The 15,698-nt window shown below is 48.1% G+C and overlaps 1 protein-coding gene across 1 annotated transcript in view; it reads left to right on the top strand.

The window, feature by feature from the left end:
• The window catches only part of LOC140419996 (uncharacterized), an 86,657-nt gene that overhangs the window by 4,675 nt on the left and 66,284 nt on the right, over positions 1-15,698 (top strand). The window contains exon 2 of the mRNA XM_072504032.1: positions 570-1,541. Within this exon, the coding sequence (XP_072360133.1) occupies positions 901-1,541 (641 nt within the window). The 5' untranslated portion in view covers positions 570-900. The remainder of the gene's footprint in view (positions 1-569; positions 1,542-15,698) is intronic.

Genomic DNA, 15,698 nt, shown 5'->3' with positions numbered 1-15,698 from the left:
TGGACAGTGACACGGGGCCAGGATCGAAACCAGGTCCTCGGCACTGAGGGGCAGCAGTGCTAACCACTGCGCCACCGTGCTGCCCCCGGCAATGAATTCAAAGACAATGTGGTGAAGCTTTGGGATTCTCTACCCCAGAGGACTGTGGAGCCTCAGTCATCAAGTATTTTTAGACCGAGAGTGATAGGTTTCTCGATATTGAAGATATCGAGGGATATGGGGGATAGTGTGGAAAAATGGTGCTGAGGTCGATCGGCCAATGATCCCATTGAATGGTCGAGTAGGCTTGATGGGCTGAATGGCCGACTGTGGCTCCTATTTGTTATGATCTGTGTCCAGGACAGGAAGCAGTGAGCAGGGATCTGTCAGTCAGCCTGAATCAGCACCTTCAGGAGAATTGGGAGGGTGAATATTAGATACAGCAGAGTGAGAATGGAGGGAGAGTGTGTGGGATGGAGATTTACGGCTTTTGGGGAATGAGAGAGGAAAAAATGTTCCATAGAAATTAAAATAATCTGTTCTGAATTTCTATCCTGGACTGACTGTGATGTCTTTTGTAAACTCCAAAGGATCGGATTTACAGACAGAAATCTCAAACATCACGTCTGGATCTGACAGAGTCACTCGGTTCATCGGCCATTAAATCTAGAAGGAGAAATGTTTGCCCGACCTGTTGACTTCAACAAAGTTTAACCATCAGTGTGACTGGAAAAGCACCGAGACACACACACCCGAGCGAGAGTGCTCCAGAGCACTGACTGTGGAAAGAGCTTTAACCAGTTACACAGCCTGAAAAAACATCACACCATTCACAGCGGGGAGAGACCGTACACGTGTTCTGTGTGTGGACGAGGCTTCAATTGATCATCTGACCTGGAGAGACACGAGGAGACCCAAAACATGGAGAAACCGTGTAAATGTGGGGACTGTGGGAAGGGATACAGATTCCCATCAGAGCTGGAGATTCATCAACGCAGTCACACTGGGGAGAGGCCATTCACCTGCTCTCAGTGTGAGAAGGGATTCACTGAGTTATCCAGTCTGAAGAAACACCAGCGAGTTCACACTGGGGAGAGGCCATTCACCTGCTCTCAGTGTGGGAAGGGATTCACTGAGTTATCCAATCTGAAGAAACACCAGCGAGTTCACACTGGGGAGAGGCCGTTCACCTGCTCTCAGTGTGAGAAGCGATTCACTCAGTCAAGCAGCCTTCAAACACACCTGCGAATCCACACTGGGGAGAAGCCGTTCACCTGCTCTCAGTGTAGGAAGGGATTCACTGCTTCATCGAGCCTGCTGAAACACCAGCGAGTTCACACTGGGAAGAGGCCGTTCACCTGCTCTCAGTGTGGGAAGGGATTCACTATTTCATCCAACCTGCAGAAACACCAGCTAGTTCACACTGGGAAGAGGCCGTTCACCTGCTCTCAGTGTGGGAAGGGATTCACTACTTCATCCAACCTGCTGAAACACCAGCAGGTTCACACTGGGGAGAAGCCGTTCACCTGCTCTCAGTGTGGGAAGGGATTCTGTGTTTCCTCGTCCCTGCTGAGACACCAACAAGTTCACAATTGATTACAGTGATGGATTCTGCTGTTATTGTTCTGCTTCAATTACATCCAGGACTGCATTTCGTTCTCTCTTCTCTTTCTCTCTCAGGGATTCTGAGACAGGAAAAGTGATGGAACCGTGGCGAACAAGAAAAGTTAAAGATTCCATTAGATCAGAGGAAGAGGCTCATAAAGTGGCCAAAATAGTAGTAAACCTGAGGACTGAGAACGTGTTTTAGAATTCAGCAAAAGAGGACCAAGCAACTGATAAAGAGAAAATAGAACATGGACTTGCACAAACTGATCATGGGAGGGGACTTTAATACAGTTATTGATCCCGGCCTGGATCGATCATGCTTGAAAACGGGCAGGGTGCCAGCAATGGCAAAGGAACTGAAAGGGTTCATGGAGTAGATGGGGTGGGGTGGATCCATGGAGATTTAGGCAGCCGAGGGTGAAGGAGTTTTCTTTCTACTCCCACGTACATAAGGTATACTCTCAGATCGATTTCTTTGTTTTGGGTAGGGCCTCGCTGGCAGGGGTGGTGGACACGGGGTATTCGGCGATTACGATCTCGGACCATGCTCCACACTGGGTTGATCTGCAGATGAGTAAAGATAGCAATTAGCGCCCGCAACGGAGGTTGGATGTCGGGCTGTTGGCGGTCGAAGCGGTGTGCGAGAGGCTGAGGAAATGCATGCTGCATTACCCGCAGGTAAATGATACGGGGGAGGTCTCGGCAGCGGTGGTCTGGGAAGTGCTGAAGGCAGTGGTGAGAGGAGAGCTGATCTCGATCCGGGCTTACAGGGACAGGACGGACAGGGCAGAGACGGACCGACTAGTAAAAGAGATTCTACGAGTCGATAGGAGGTACGCGGAGACTCCAGAGATAGGGCATTTAAGGGAACGGCGGAGGCTACAGGTGGAGTTTGGCTTGTTAACCACAGGGAGGGCAGTGGAATAGCTCAAAGGCGAGGGGGGGCGATATACGAGCATGGTGAGAAGGCCAGCAGGATGCTTGCACAGCAGCTTAGAAAGAGGGATGCAGCTAGGGAAATAGGGAAAGTTATCGATGGGGATGGGAACTTAGTTGGGGACTCCGTAGGGGATGTAAGACATTTCGGGATTTTTACAGCAGGTTGTACAGCTCAGAACCGCCTGTGAGGCCGGAGGGGTTGAGGCACTTCCTGGAGGGGCTGACTTTTCCGAAGGTGGACGGGGAGCTGTTAGAAGGGCTGGGAACCCCGATCGGGTTGGAAGAGATAGTGAAGGGTCTGAAGGCCACGCTGCCGGGTAAGGCCCGGGATCGGACGGGTACCCAGAGGAGTTCTATAAAATGTTCTCCGGGATATTGGGACCGGTGCTGATGAAGGTGTTTATCGAGGCAAGGGAAAGGGAGGTTCTGCCCCAGATGATGTCACAGGCTACGATTCCGCTTATCCTGAAACGGGACAAGAACCCGGAGCTATGTGGGTCCTACGGCCGATTTCCCTGTTGAACGTAGATGCCAAACTGCTGGTCAAAATTTTGTTGAACGTCATTGTGGAGGATCAGACGGGCAGGCAGCTGGTGGCCAATGTAAGAAAGCTGTTAAACATGATCATGATGCCCCCGGAAAGTAGGGAGGTGGAGGTAATGGTCGCAATGGATGCAGAGAAAGCTTTTGACCGGGTTGAGTGGGATTATTTTTGGGAGGTCCTGGGGCGGTTCGGATTTGGGAGGGGCTTTATTGACTGGGTCAGGTTGCTGTATCAGTCTCCAGTGTACGGACGAACAGGACGACTTCGGATGAGACAGGGATGCCCCTTCTCCCCACTGCTGTTTTCACTGGCTCTTGAGCCGCTGGCAATTGCTCTGAGGGTCTCAAGGGGCTGGAAGGGGCTCGTCCGGGGGAGGGGGGGAGCACAGAGTCTCGCTGTATGCAGACGACCTGCATTTGTATGTTTCCAATCCAATTGAGGGGATGGGAGAAATTGTGGGAATTTTAGGGGAATTTGGCTGCTTTTCGGGGTATAAGCTTAATATGGGGGAGAGCGAGATGTTTATAGTCCAGGCGAGGGATCAGGAGAGGTGACTGGGGGAACTGCCGTTTAGAGTGGTAGGGGACAGTTTCAGGTCCCTAGGTGGCGAGGGATTGGGACCGGCTACCACCTCCGCTGGCAAAGCATTCCAGGCACCCACCACCCTCTGCGTAAAAAACTTTCCACGCACATCTCCCTTAAACTTTCCCCCTCTCACCTTGAAATCGTGACCCCTTGTAATTGACACCCCCACTCTTGGAAAAAGCTTGTTGCTATCCACCCTGTCCATACATCTCGTAATTTTGTAGACCTCAATCAGGTCCCCCCTCAACCTCTGCCTTTCCAACGAAAACAATCCTAATCTACTCAACTTTTCTTCATAGCTAGCACCCTCCATACCAGGAAACATCCTGGTGAACCTCCTCTGAACCCTCTCTAAAGCATCCACATCCTTCTGGTAATGTGGCAACCAGAACTGCACGCAGTATTCCAAATGTGGCCTAACCAAAGTCCTATACAACTGTAACATGACCTGCCGACTCTTATACTCAATACCCCGTCCAATGAACGCAAGCATGCTGTATGCCTTCTTGACAACTCTATCGACCTGCGTTACCACCTTCAGGGTACAATGGACCTGAACTCCCAGATCTCTCTGTACATCAATTTTCCCCAGGACTCTTCCATTGACCGTATAGTCCGCTCTTGAATTGGATCTTCAAAAATGCATCACCTTGCATTTTCCTGGATTGAACTCCATCTGCCATTTTTCTATCCAATTCTCCAATCTATCTATATTTTGCTGTATTCTCTGACAGTCCTCCTCGCTATCTGCAACTCCACCAATCTTAGTATCATCTGCAAACTTGCTAATCAGACCACCTATACCTTCGTCCAGATCATTTATGTATATTACAAACAACAGTGGTCCGAGCACAGATCCCTGTGGAGCACCACTAGTCACCTTTCTCCATTTTGAGACACTCCCATCCACCACTACTCTCTGTCTCCTGTTACCCAGCCAGTTCTTTATCCATCTAGCTAGTACACCCTGAACTCCATACAACTTCACTTTTTCAATCAACCTGCCATGGGAAACTTTATCAAACAGCTCTTCCCTCATCAATTAACTTTGTCACTTCATTAAAGAGTTCTATTAGATTTGTAAGACATGACCTTCCCTGCACAAAACCATGCTGCCTATCACTGATAACTCTATTTTCTTCCAAATGTGAATAGATCCTATCCCTCAGTATCTTCACCAACAGTTTGCCTACCACCGATGTCAGGCTCACAGGCCTATAATTCCCTGGATTATCCCTGCTACCCTTCTTAAACAAAGGGACAACATTAGCAATTCTCCAATCCTCCGGGACCTCACCCGTACTCAAGGATGCTGCAAATATATCTGTTAAGGCCCCAGCTATTTCGTCCCTCGCTTCCCTCAGTAACCTGGGAAAGGTCCCATCCGGACCTGGGCACTTGTCCACCTTAATGCCTTTTAAAATACCCAAAACTTCCCCCTTCCTTATGCCGACTTGACCTAGAGTATTTAAACATCCATCCCTAGCCTCAACATCAGTCATGTCCCTCTCCTTGGTGAATACCGATGCAAAGTACTCATTAAAAATCTCACCCATTTCCTCTGACTCCACGCATAAATTCCCTCTTTTGTCTTTGAGTGGTCCAATCCTTTCTCTAGTTACCCTCTTGCTTATATATGAATAAAAGGCTTTGGGATTTTCCTTAACCCTGTTAGCCAAAGATATTTCATGATCCCTTTTAGCCCTCTTTATTGCGTGTTTGAGATTTGTCCAATTTCCCGATATTCCTCCAAAGCTTCATCAGTTTTAAGTCGCCTAGATCTTATGTATGCTTCCTTTTCATCTTAGCGAGTCTCACAATTCCACCCGTCGTCCATGGTTCCCTAATCTTACCATTTCTATCCCTCATTTTCACAGGGACATGTCTATCCTGCACTCTAAATCAACCTTTCCTTAATAGACTCCCACATTTCAAATGTGGATTTACCCTTAAACAGCTGCTCCCAATCCACATTCCCTAGCTCCTGCCGAATTTCGTTATACTTGGCCTTTCCCCAATTTAACACTCTTCCTTTAGGACCACTCTCGTCTTTGTCCATGAATATTCTAAAACTTACGGAATTGTGATCGCCATTCCCAAAGTAATCACCGACTGAAACTTGAACCACCAGGCCGGGATAATTCCCCAATACCAGGTCCTGTATGGCCCCTTCCCGAGTTGGACTATTTCAACACTGTTCTAAAAAAAACTCTCCTGGATGCTCCTTACAAATTCTGCTCCATCTACGCCTCCAACACTACATGAGTCCCATTCAATGTTGGGGAAGTTAAAATCTCCCATCACGACCACCCTATTGCTCCTACATTTTTCTATAATCTGTCTACATATTTGTACCTCTACTTCATGCTCGCTTTTGGGAGGCCTGTAGCGAAGTCCCAACGATGTTACTGCACCCTTCCTATTTCTTAGCTCTACCCATATTGCCTCAGTGCTCGAATCCTCCATCGTGCCCTCCTTAATCACAGCTGTGATATCATCTCTGACCAGTAATCCAACTCCTCCACCCCTTTTACCTCCCTCTCTATCCCTCCTGAAGCATCTATACCCTGGGATATTTAGTTGCCAGTCTTGCCCTTCCCTCAACCTAGTCTCAGTAATACCAATAACATCATATTCCCAGGTACTAATCCAAGCCCTAAATTCATCTGCCTTACCTGCTACATTTCTCAATTGAAACAAATGCACCTCAGACCACCTGTCCCTTTGCGTTCATCATCTCTTCCCTGTCTACTCTTCCCCTTAGTCACATTGAGTTTATTATCTAGTACCTTACTAGCTTTAGTTGCTGCCTCTTTATTGACCTCTAACTTCCTAATCTGGTTCCCATCCTCCTGCCACATTAGTTTAAAACCTCCCCAACAGTGTTAGCAAAAGCACCCCCTTGGACATTGGTTCCAGTCCTGCCCAGGTGTAGACCATCCGATTTGTAATGGTCCCACCACCCCCAGAACCGGTTCCAATGTCCCAAAAATCTGAACCCCTCCCTCCTGCACCATCTCTCAAGCCACGTATTCATTCTGACTATTCTTGAATTTCTACTCTGACTGTCTCGTGGCACTGGTAGCAATCCTGACATTACTACCTTTGAGGTCCTACTTTTTAACTTATCTCCTAACTCCCTAAATTCTGATTGTTGGACCTCATCCCGTTTTTTACCTATATCGTTGCTGCCTATATGCACCACGACAACTGGCTGTTCACCCTCCCTTCAGTATGTCCTGCAGCCGATCTGAGACATCCTGACCAGTGCACCCGGGAGGCAACATACCATTCGGGAGTCTCGTTTCCGACCACAGAAACGCCTGTCTACTCCCCTTATGATTGAATCCCCTATGACTATAGCCCTGCCAGTCTTTTTCCCGCCCTTCTGTGCAGCAGAGCCAGCCACGGTGCCATGAGCCTGTCTACTACTGCCTTCTCCTGGTGAGTCATTTCCCCCAACAGTATCCAAAACGGTATACCTGTTTTGGAGGGAGATGACCGCAGGGGACACCTGCACTGCCTTCCTGCTCTTTTGCTGCCTTTTGGTCACCCATTCCCTGTCTCCCTCACCAACCCTAATCTGCGGTGTGACCAACTCACTGAACGTGCTATCCACGACCTCCTCAGCATTGCGGATGCTCCAAAGTGAGTCCATCCGCAGCTCCAGAGCCGTCATGCAGTCTAACAGGAGCTACAGCTGGACACACTTCCCGCACATGAAAGAATTAGGGGCATCGGCCGCGTTCCTGAACTCCCACATTGAGCACGGGGAGCATAACATGGGTCTGGGATCTCCTGGCATTTTTACACTTTTACCTTAACTGATTTCAAATATAATATCAAATAATGAATAAGTGAAAGAATAAAGATTTTACTTATCAATCACAATACTTACCAACACACGAAGAGTTTGATTTCTCCCAGCTACTGCTAATTGGAGCACTTTCCTTACCAGCCAATCCGGTCACTGCTTTGCTGCGATGTCACTCTTCAAGGTAAGTTTTTAAAGAGGAAAACTTAACCTTCCCAACAGACCCCTGGCCACTGCCCCCGCCGAAAATCTGAAGGCCGCTTCTCCGGCAGCTGTGTCCCCGCCGCTCTCCTCGCGCTCTTTTCTCCTGTGTCCCCGCCGCTCTCCTCGCGCTCTTTTATCCTGTGTCCCCGCCGCTCTCCTCGCGCTCTTTTATCCTGTGTCCCCGCCGCTCTCCTTGCGCTCTTTTCTCCTGTGTCCCCGCCGCTCTCCTCGCGCTCTTTTATCCTGTGTCCCCGCCGCTCTCCTCGCGCTCTTTTATCCTGTGTCCCCGCCGCTCTCCTCGCGCTCTTTTCTCCTGTGTCCCCGCCGCTCTCCTCGCGCTCTTTTATCCTGTGTCCCCGCCGCTCTCCTCGCGCTCTTTTATCCTGTGTCCCCGCCGCTCTCCTCGCGCTCTTTTATCCTGTGTCCCCGCCGCTCTCCTCGCGCTCTTTTATCCTGGGTCCCCGCCACTCTCCTCGCGCTCTTTTATCCTGTGTCCCCGCCGCTCTCCTTGCGCTCTTTTATCCTGTGTCCCCGCCGCTCTCCTCGCGCTCTTTTATCCTGTGTCCCCGCCGTTCTCCTCGCACTCTTTTATCCTGTGGCCCCGCCGCTCTCCTCGGTATGGGGGGTTAAGTCCCCGCGAGTGAGGAGGCTAATGCTTGAGCGGAGCCGGGTGGAGGGCGGGCTGGCGCTGACGAATTTTAGCAATTATTACTGGGAGGCTAACATAGCCATGGTTAGGAAGTGGCTTGGGGGGGGGGGGGGGGGGTCGGCATGGGTACGTATGGAGGTGGCTTCTTGCATGGGCAGAAGTCTGGGGGTGGTAACTGCCCCTCTACCGTTCCCGTCGGCGCAGTACTCCACCAGTCCCGTGGTGGCGGCCTTGAGAGTCTGGGGGCAGTCGAGGGGACATGTGGGAGCATCGGTCTGGTCCCCAATCTGCGATAATCACCGAGAAACATAAAAACCGACTGGAAAAGCTCCTGTAGGAATGCGAAAAGGAAAAGATTAGCAAAGACCAATGTGGGTCCATTCCAGACAGAGACAGGAGAGGTTATAATGGGGAATAAGGAAATGGCAGAGAAACTAAATAATGTGAGTCTGTTTCACAGAGGAAGATACAGAAATTGTCCCAAAAACACTAGAGAACCAAGGGGAATAGTGAGCACGAGGAACTGAAAGAGATTAGTATTAGTGAAAAAGTAGTATTGGTTGAAAGTTAATAAATCCCCAAAAGCTGATGCTCTACATCCCAGAGTGTTGAAAGAGGCGGCTGTAAAGATAGTGGACACATTGGTGATCATCTTTCAAAATTCTATAGATTCTGGAATGATTCCTGCAGATTGGAAGGTGGTAAATGTAACCCCACAATTTAAGGAGGGAGAGAAAACAGGGAACCACAGACCCATTAGCCTGACATCAGTAGGAGGGAAAATGCTACAATCTATTATAAGATGTGATAACATACGAATTAGGAGCAGGAGTAGGCCACTCAGCCCCTCGAGCCTGCTCCACCATTTAATAAGTTCACGGCTGATCTGACTTTAACCTCAACTCCACACTCCTGCCGACCCCCCGATAACCTTTCACCTTCTTACTTGGCAAGAATTTATCCAGCTCTGCCTTAAAAATATTCAAAGACTCTGCTTCCACTGCCCTTTGAGGAAGAAAGTTCCAAAGACTCACAACCCTCAGAGAAAAAAAGTTTTCCTCTGCCTTAAATGGGCAAGTTTTAACTTTTAAAGTGACTGCAATTTCTAGATTCTCCCACAAGAGGAAATATCCTTTCCACATCCACCCTGTCAAGGCCCCTCAGGATCTTGTACGCTTCAATCAAGTCACCTACATTTCATCACTCACAAGTACAGCCTTAAATGAGAGCAATACTGTACAGTGCTCCAGATGTGGTCTCACCAATGTCAAAGAACAACAAAGAACAAAGAAATGTACAGCACAGGAACAGGCCCTTCGGCCCTCCAAGCCCGTGCCGACCATACTGCCCGACTAAACTACAATCTTCTACACTTCCTGGGTCCGTATCCTTCTATTCCCACCCTATTCATATATTTGTCAAGATGCCCCTTAAATGTCCCTATCGTCCCTGCCTCCACTACCTCCTCCGGTAGTGAGTTCCAGGCACCCACTACCCTCTGCGTAAAAAACTTGCCTCGTTCATCTACTCTAAACTTTGCCCCTCTCACCTTAAACCTATGCCCCCTAGTAATTGACCCCTCTACCCTGGGGAAAAGCCTCTGACTATCCACTCTGTCTATGCCCCTCATAATTTTGTATACCTCTATCAGGTCGCCCCTCAACCTCCTTCGTTCCAGTGAGAACAAACCGAGTTTATTCAATCGCTCCTCATAGCTTATGCCCTCCATACCAGGCAACATTCTGGTAAATCTCTTCTGCACCCTCTCTAAAGCCTCCACATCCTTCTGGTAGTGTGGCGACCAGAATTGAACACTATACTCCAAGTGTGGCCTAACTAAGGTTCTATACAGCTGCAACATGACTTGCCAATTCTTATACTCAATGCCCCGGCCAATGAAGGCAAGCATGCCGTATGCCTTCTTGACTACCTTCTCCACCTGTGTAGCCCCTTTCAGTGATCTGTGGACCTGTACTCCTAGATCTCTTTGACTTTCAATACTCTTGAGGGTTCTACCATTCACTGTATATTCCCTACCTGCATTAGCCCTTCCAAAATGCATTACCTCACATTTGTCCAGGTTAAACTCCATCTGCCATCTCTCCGCCCAAGTCTCCAGACAATCTAAATCCTGCTGTATCCTCAGACAGTCCTCATCGCTATCCGCAATTCCACCAACCTTTGTGTCGTCTGCAAACTTACTAATCAGACCAGTTACATTTTCCTCCAAATCATTTATATATACTACAAAGAGCAAAGGTCCCAGCACTGATCCCTGTGGAACACCACTGGTCACAGCCCTCCAATTAGAAAAGCATCCCTCCATTGCTACCCTCTGCCTTCTATGGCCTAGCCAGTTCTGTATCCACCTTGCCAGTTCACCCCTGATCCCGTGTGACTTCACCTTTTGTACTAGTCTACCATGAGGGACCTTGTCAAAGGCCTTACTGAAGTCCATATAGACAACATCTACTGCCCTACCTGCATCAATCATCTTAGTGACCTCCTCGAAAAACTCGATCAAGTTAGTGAGACACGACCTCCCCTTCACAAAACCGTGCTGCCTCTCACTAATACGTCCATTTGCTTCCAAATGGGAGTAGATCCTGTCTCGAAGAATTCTCTCCAGTAATTTCCCTACCACTGAAGTAAGGCTCACCGGCCTGTAGTTCCCGGGATTATCCCTGCCACCCTTCTTAAACAGAGGAACAACATTGGCTATTCTCCAGTCCTCCGGGACATCCCCTGAAGACAGCGAGGATCCAAAGATTTCTGTCAAGGCCTCAGCAATTTCCTCTCCAGCCTCCTTCAGTATTCTGGGGTAGATCCCATCCGGCCCTGGGGACTTATCTACCTTAATATTTTTTAAGACACCCAACACCTCGTCTTTTTGGATCACAATGTGACCCAGGCTATCTACACCCCCTTCTCCAGACTCAACATCTACCAATTCCTTCTCTTTGGTGAATACTGATGCAAAGTATTCATTTAGTACCTCGCCCATTTCCTCTGGCTCCACACATAGATTCCCTTGCCTATCCTTCAGTGGGCCAACCCTTTCCCTGGCTACCCTCTTGCTTTTTATGTAAGTGTAAAAAGCCTTGGGATTTTCCTTAACCCTATTTGCCAATGACTTTTCATGACCCCTTCTAGCCCTCCTGACTCCCTGCTTAAGTTCCTTCCTACTTTCCTTATATGCCACACAGGCTTCGTCTGTTCCCAGCCTTTTAGCCCTGACAAATGCCTCCTTTTTCTTTTTGACGAGGCCTACAATATCATTCGTCATCCAAGGTTCCCGAAAATTGCCGTATTTGTCTTTCTTCCTCACAGGAACATGCCTGTCCTGTATTCCTATCAACTGACACTTGAAAGCCTCCCACATGTCAGATGTTGATTTGCCCTCAAACATCCGCCCCCAATCTATGCTCTTCAGTTCCCGCCTAATATTGTTATAATTAGCCTTCCCCCAATTTAGCACATTCATCCTCGGACCACTCTTATCCTTGTCCACCAGTACTTTAAAACTTACTGAATTGTGGTCACTGTTACCGAAATGCTCCCCTACTGAAACATCTACCACCTGGCCGGGCTCATTCCCCAATACCAGGTCCAGTACCGCCTCTTCCCTAGTTGGACTGTTTACATATTGTTTTAAGAAGCCCTCCTGGATGCTCCTTACAAACTCTGCCCCGTCTAAGCCCCTGGCACTAAGTGAGTCCCAGTCAATATTGGGGAAGTTGAAGTCTCCCATCACCACAACCCTGTTGTTTTTACTCTTTTCCAAAATCTGTCTACCTATCTGCTCCTCTATCTCCCGCTGGCTGTTGGGAGGCCTGTAGTATACCCCCAACATTGTGACTGCACCCTTCTTATTCCTGATCTCTACCCATATAGCCTCACTGCCCTCTGAGGTGTCCTCTCGCTGTATAGCTGTGATACTCTCCTGAACAAGTAGCGCAACTCCGCCTCCCCTTTTACATCCCCCTCTATCCCGCCTGAAACATCTAAATCCTGGAACGTTTAGCTGCCAATCCTGCCCTTCCCTCAACCAGGTCTCTGTAATGGCAACAACATCATAGTTCCAAGTACTAATCCAAGCTCTAAGTTCATCTGCCTTACCCGTAATGCTCCTTGCATTAAAACATATGCACTTCAGGCCACCAGACCCGCTGTGTTCAGCAACTTCTCCCCGTCTGCTCTGCCTCAGAGCCACACTGTCCATATTCCCTAGTTCTCCCTCAACGCTCTCACCTTCTGACCTATTGCTCCCGTGCCCACCCCCCTGCCATACTAGTTTAAACCCTCCCGTGTGACACTAGCAAATCTCGCGGCCAGGATATTTATGCCTCTCCGGTTTAGATGCAACCCGTCCATCTTATACAGGTCACACCTGCCCCGGAAGAGCTCCCAGTGGTCCAGATAACCGAAACCCTCCCTCCTACACCAGCTGTTTAGCCACGTGTTTGTCTGCTCTATCTTCCTATTTCTAGCCTCACTGGCACGTGGCACAGGGAGTAATCCCGAGATTACAACCCTCGAGGTCCTGTCTTTTAACTTTCTGCCTAGCTCCCTGAACTCCTGCTGCAGGACCTCATGCCTCTTCCTGCCTATGTCGTTAGTACCAATATGTACAACGACCTCTACCTGTTTGCCCTCCCCCTTCAGGATTCCCTCTACCCGTTCGGAGACATCCTGGACCCTGGCACCAGGGAGGCAACATACCATCCTGGAGTCTCTTTCACGTCCACAGAAGCGCCTATCTGTTCCCCTGACTATAGAGTCCCCTATAACTATTACTCTTCTGCGCTTTGACCCTCCCTTCTGAACATCAGAGCCAGCCGTTGTGCCACTGCTCTGGCTGCTGCTGTTTTCCCCTGATAGGCTATCCCCCCCGACAGTATCCAAAGGGGTATACCTGTTCGAGAGGGGGACAACCACAGGGGATTCCTGCACTGACTGCCTGCCCTTTCTGGTGGTCACCCATTTCTCTGCCTGCACCTTGGGTGTGACCACACTTACATAACTGCGATCTATGACGCTTTCCGCCACCTGCATGCTCCTAAGTGCATCCAATTGCTGCTCCAACCGAACCATGCGGTCTGTGAGGAGCTGCAGTTGGGTGCACTTTCTGCAGATGAAGCCATCCAGGACGCTGGAAGCCTCCCGGACCTGCCACATCTCACAGTCAGAGCACAGCACCCCTCTAACTGACATTGCGTCAATTAATTAAAATTAAAATTAGTCTTTTTTTTGATAAATACTTTTTTTTTTTTTAAATTACAAAGTTACTGTCAACTATCTGTTTCCTATACAACTGAAGCATAACCTCCCTACTTTTGTCTTCAATCCTCCTCCCAATAAACAATAACATTCTATTAGCTTTCCTAATTACTTGCTGTATCTGTATACTCGCCTTTTGTGATTCATGCTCTTGGACACCCAGATCCCTCTGAATCTCAGAGCTCTGCAATGTCTCACCATTTAGATAACAAGCTTTTTTATTCTTTTGCCAAAATTGATAAGTCACGTTTTCCCACATAATATTCGATTGGGCAGATCTTTTCCTACTCACGTAACCTATCTATATCCCTTTGTAACCTCCTTATGTCCTCTTCACAATTTAGTTTCCTACCTGTCTTTATATCATTGGAACATAGGAGCAGGAGTTGGCCATTCAGCCCGTCGAGCCTGCTCCACCATTCAATACGATCATGGCTGATCATCCACTTCAATGCCTTTTCCCCCCGCACTATCCCCATATCCCTTTGTGTTATTGGAATTTAGAAATCTGTCAGTCTCTGCTTTAAACACACCCAATGACTGAGCGTCCACAGCCCTCTGGGGTAGAGAATTCCAAAGATTCACAACCCTGTGAGTAAAGAAATCTCTCCTCCGAGACCGGTCCTAAGTGGCTTCCCCCTTATTTTGAAATTGTGTCCCCTGGTTCTAAACTCCCCAACCAGGGGAACCACCTCACCTGCACCTACCCTGTCTATTCCATTCAGTATCTTAGAAGTTTCGGTGAGATCGCCTCTCATTCTTCAAAACTCGAGTGAATACGGGCCCAGTTTCCCCAATCTCTATTCATAGGACAGTCCTGCCATCCCCTGTGGTCTCTGGTTCCCTGTTTTCTCTCTCCCTCCTTAAATCGCGGGTTTGCATTTACCAGTTTCCAATCTAGAAAATTTTGAAAGATGATCACCAATGTATCCACTATCTCTCCACCCACCTCTTTCAACACTCTGGGATGTAGAGCATCAGCTTTTGGGGATTTCTGATTTATTTCTTTATTGCCACGTGTACCGAGGTACAGTGAAAAGTATTGTTCTATGTACAGTCCAGACAGATCACTCCATACAGGGAAAAAATACCATTTATTAACTTTCAATCACATTAATTTCTCCAGTACTAGTTTTTCACTGATACTAATCTTTTTCAGTTCCTCGGGCTCACTAGTCCTTTGGTGTTCTCATGTTTGGGGGAAATTTCTGTATCTTCCTCCGTGAAGACAGACTCACATTATTTAGTTTCTCTGCCATTTCCTTATTCTCCATTATAAACTCTCCTGTCTCTGTCTGGAATGGACCCACATTGGTCTTTGCTAATCTTTTCCTTTTCACATTCCTATCGGAGCTTTTCCTGTCGGTTTTATGTTTCTCGCCTGTTTGCTCTCACATTCTATTTTCTCTTTCTTTATCAGTCTCTTGGTTTGGTTTTCAGCAAAGGAAGACCAAGTTCCAATCCTCAGGTTTACTATGATTTTGGCCACTTTATGAACCTCTTCCTTTGACCTAATGGAATCTTTAACATTGCTTATTAGCCACGGTTGCAAAACTTCTGTTGGAGTTTTGTTTATTAAGGAGTCTATATTTTATGTAAATATGTAACAATTCCTCAAATACTTGTGATTGCCTGTCTATCGTCATACCATTTATTGTAATTTCCCAATCTAGCACAGACAACTGTGAATACAGGCCCAGTTTCCCCAATGTGTCTTCATAGGACAGTCCTCTGTGGTAAAATGTGCCGTGGCCTGTATTTTAGGCTCGATAAAATCAGACACTTTAAATTAAAAATTGGCCATTTTAAATGGAGCCACAGCCAGCTCCAGCAACCAGCCTGAATACACTGAACTCCGACAAGCTGCCAGCACATGTCTGGAGCTGCTCTGCTCCATCAATCATCAATCAAGAGATAATTGGCTCTATTCATCGATTGATTGTTTTGAATAGACAAAGTTACATAACAAACAACGCACCGGGAAATGGACTCCCATGGACAGATTCCAGTGTCCTGCTGAATGGCCATTGGTAACTCCATTGGGTGGTACCACTCTCACCCTGTGACCTCATCGGCTGGGGTCAGAGAACATTCTG

This window comes from Scyliorhinus torazame, chromosome 5 (genome assembly GCF_047496885.1).
Source record: "Scyliorhinus torazame isolate Kashiwa2021f chromosome 5, sScyTor2.1, whole genome shotgun sequence".
NCBI lineage: Eukaryota > Metazoa > Chordata > Chondrichthyes > Carcharhiniformes > Scyliorhinidae > Scyliorhinus > Scyliorhinus torazame.
Note: the sequence above shows the minus strand (reverse complement) of the source record. Positions and strands in the feature narration are given on the sequence as shown.